The sequence below is a fragment of the Diaphorina citri genome, unplaced genomic scaffold (genome assembly GCF_000475195.1).
Source record: "Diaphorina citri unplaced genomic scaffold, Diaci psyllid genome assembly version 1.1 scaffold36007, whole genome shotgun sequence".
NCBI classification, from domain to species: Eukaryota; Metazoa; Arthropoda; class Insecta; order Hemiptera; family Psyllidae; genus Diaphorina; species Diaphorina citri.
The window spans coordinates 1-603 of NW_007413339.1; the positions used below are offsets into that span (position 1 = coordinate 1).

The window sequence follows — 603 nt, forward strand, 5'->3', positions numbered from 1 at the left end:
AGTGTGCAAGGCCCTTCTGATTGTACCGGTCCCGCATAGGGTCCCCGAGTCGATTGCGCGTCCAGAATTTGGACGCGTGATCGTTGGACCCGGTAGCTAGGATGTGACCTAGAGGGTGCCATGCCATGGTCCAAATGATGTTGTCGTGCGCCTGTGGGATACAGCCCACTTCCTTGTCAGCGCTGAGGAGGAAAATGGAATAGGTTAGAACTTACAACCACCCACAATAGAATATAATGAATAGATCATCGCAGTATAGGTAATTAAGTAAAATGTTATTGAATGGTATGAGATAGATGAGTAACCTACAAATCTCAATACAAGTTCGTCATTGACGATAAAGAACCAACATTAGAGCCCTCTGTCCAATACATCTGGTTACCAGGTCTCTAATGTGAAGAGGGAGAGGTTGGGTTTAAGTGGGTCTGGACTCTGGATGTACTGGTATCCGGACATCAATCCCATTGTAATAATAAAAAAAAAAATCCCAACGACAAATGGGAACGGGCCTTAAGATAAAGTGTATTCAGGCATGACTTACCCTACATGCCAGAACATGATAGATCCATCAGCCCCTCCACTGCTGAACAAACCCTCATGTTG

The 603-nt window shown here is 45.3% G+C and overlaps 1 protein-coding gene across 1 annotated transcript; it reads right to left on the bottom strand.

The window, feature by feature from the left end:
• Positions 1 to 7: 7 nt before the first annotated feature.
• Positions 8 to 597, bottom strand: LOC103523732 (pre-mRNA 3' end processing protein WDR33-like; the record flags this gene model as incomplete). The annotated part of the gene is made up of 2 exons (XM_008488751.3): positions 542 to 597; positions 8 to 182 (listed from the first exon to the last, which is right to left on the bottom strand). Coding segments are annotated over exons 1-2 (192 nt in total), but the record flags the coding sequence as incomplete, so codon positions are not given.
• Positions 598 to 603: the final 6 nt, after the last annotated feature.